The following is a 1,743-nucleotide window of genomic DNA, read 5'->3' on the forward strand; positions in this document are numbered from 1 at the left end:
TCGTGGTCACGAAGTCTCATGCTTTCAGACAATTAACAGATAGACCTATTCGGCTAACTCAATGTTGTACCCAATTCAAACCCTTCGGGAATAAAACGTTTTGTTTTCAGCAATTTCCAGATCATTTAAATGTGAATGCCACATTATAATGCAAATACAATACACAAAGAATCTTAGCCCCGGGAGATTTGAATTGGGTACAACATTGAGTTAGCCAAATAGGTCTATTCATTTCTCGCGCCAAAAAATATCCCAGTCAATAAGAGCAGAGTATACAATACTCTGTTCTTATTTCCAGCAGTAGCTGGTGCGATTAAAGAAGTGTAAAAGGTTTATAAAAGATAAGAACCAAGAACCCTTATGATCTAGAAGATCAACTGCCATTATTGCATCGTGCGGACATTCTTGAACAAACCGAATTTCGAGGTCAAAGTATCTAAAAATAGATTCAGTTGAAAGTCTGTAACACGGCGGGCTCTCCAACTGACAAGCTCCTGAGAACATTAATTCTTACTCCTGGTAATGTTTTTAGTAACACTGCGGCACTGTATCAAATCCATGCTACATCCGTTGTTGTGGAGACTTTTTTCTCTGTCCTTCGCGGCGTTACTATTTTGTAAAGTGGTGCGCCGTCTTCGTCTTCCCCTCCCCCGTTCCATTAGAATCGATTACCGCAGATAAAACGTCCGCAAGCGTGCTACTGTTGTCCACGTGCGCAGGTTCTGCTCAACCATTGCTGCTCGATTTGGGCCTAGGCCCCTCATCCACAATCCCTGTATAATTACCATCAACCGTAGAAACCTCATGTTTGACTTCAACAAGTTCTTAATAGCCGGAAGCGGCCGATAATCTTTTGTCCACATCTGTACCCTTATCAGGTACCAATAATTCGTTATTTGAAAGTGGCGTATTATCACTTGAACTTGGCACAACTTCATCGTATAGGCTGTCCTCCACACCTGTTGAGGACCATAGAGGTATTAGTTTCACTGCTGCAACTGCGGTGATCATCTTTCATATAATTCTTCACCCCGCAGTTCACATATATGATTTTCATATATTCACAACTCTCAGTTTCATTATTATTCATTCAAAATATTTCTTCGTTTCGGATCGGGCTAAAATGACGCACATAATTTATCATAACCAGCTGGAAGAATTTTGCCAAATTGAACCGATGACGTCAAAAGTGCAGTAAAATTGCAAATTATTGGACCGTTAACCGAAAAGACCTGTGGACGACTCTGAGTTGTTTTCGAAGTGAGTAATGGCGAAACGTTTTTCTTGTTTCACGGCAAACCATTGTCTAAAATCAAAGCTCTTTTTTTCGATTTCACGACGATTTTTGGACTGTAAACTATGTTAGAATTTTCTAAAAAGTTATTTGCGGGTCCAATAAGTTAGAATTTGCAAAGTTTTTACAAAAATTGCGGATGTGCAAAATATTTTCGGATTATTGAAAAAGTTGTTTGTGAATCCGCGAATTTTCTTAGGATGTGTAATAGTTTTTTAAATTTGTCAAACTTTTCGACAGTGATTTGATAATTTTTTTTTATTTGCAAAATATTTTTGGATTGTCCCTTTTCGCCTTCCGTAGCTGTCACATTGTTCGTTCATCGTCCGCTCAGACTTTCCGATTGACCGAGAAGCAGTAGTACAAGTAGTACATCCCATAGAAAGTGCTGTATTGCATGTGGCGCAGAAGTTGTCGCTATGCTTGAATATTCAAATCGCTTAGTAACC

The 1,743-nt window shown here is 39.1% G+C and overlaps 1 protein-coding gene across 1 annotated transcript in view; it reads right to left on the bottom strand.

The window, feature by feature from the left end:
- Nucleotides 1-218: 218 nt before the first annotated feature.
- LOC140945341 (furin-like) overlaps nucleotides 219-1,743 on the bottom strand; it is a 33,558-nt gene continuing 32,033 nt past the window's right edge. Inside the window, exon 14 of the mRNA XM_073394376.1 lies at nucleotides 219-959. Coding sequence (XP_073250477.1) covers nucleotides 935-959 — 25 coding nt within the window. The 3' untranslated portion in view covers nucleotides 219-934. The remainder of the gene's footprint in view (nucleotides 960-1,743) is intronic.

The sequence above is a fragment of the Porites lutea genome, chromosome 8 (assembly GCF_958299795.1).
Source record: "Porites lutea chromosome 8, jaPorLute2.1, whole genome shotgun sequence".
NCBI classification, from domain to species: Eukaryota; Metazoa; Cnidaria; class Anthozoa; order Scleractinia; family Poritidae; genus Porites; species Porites lutea.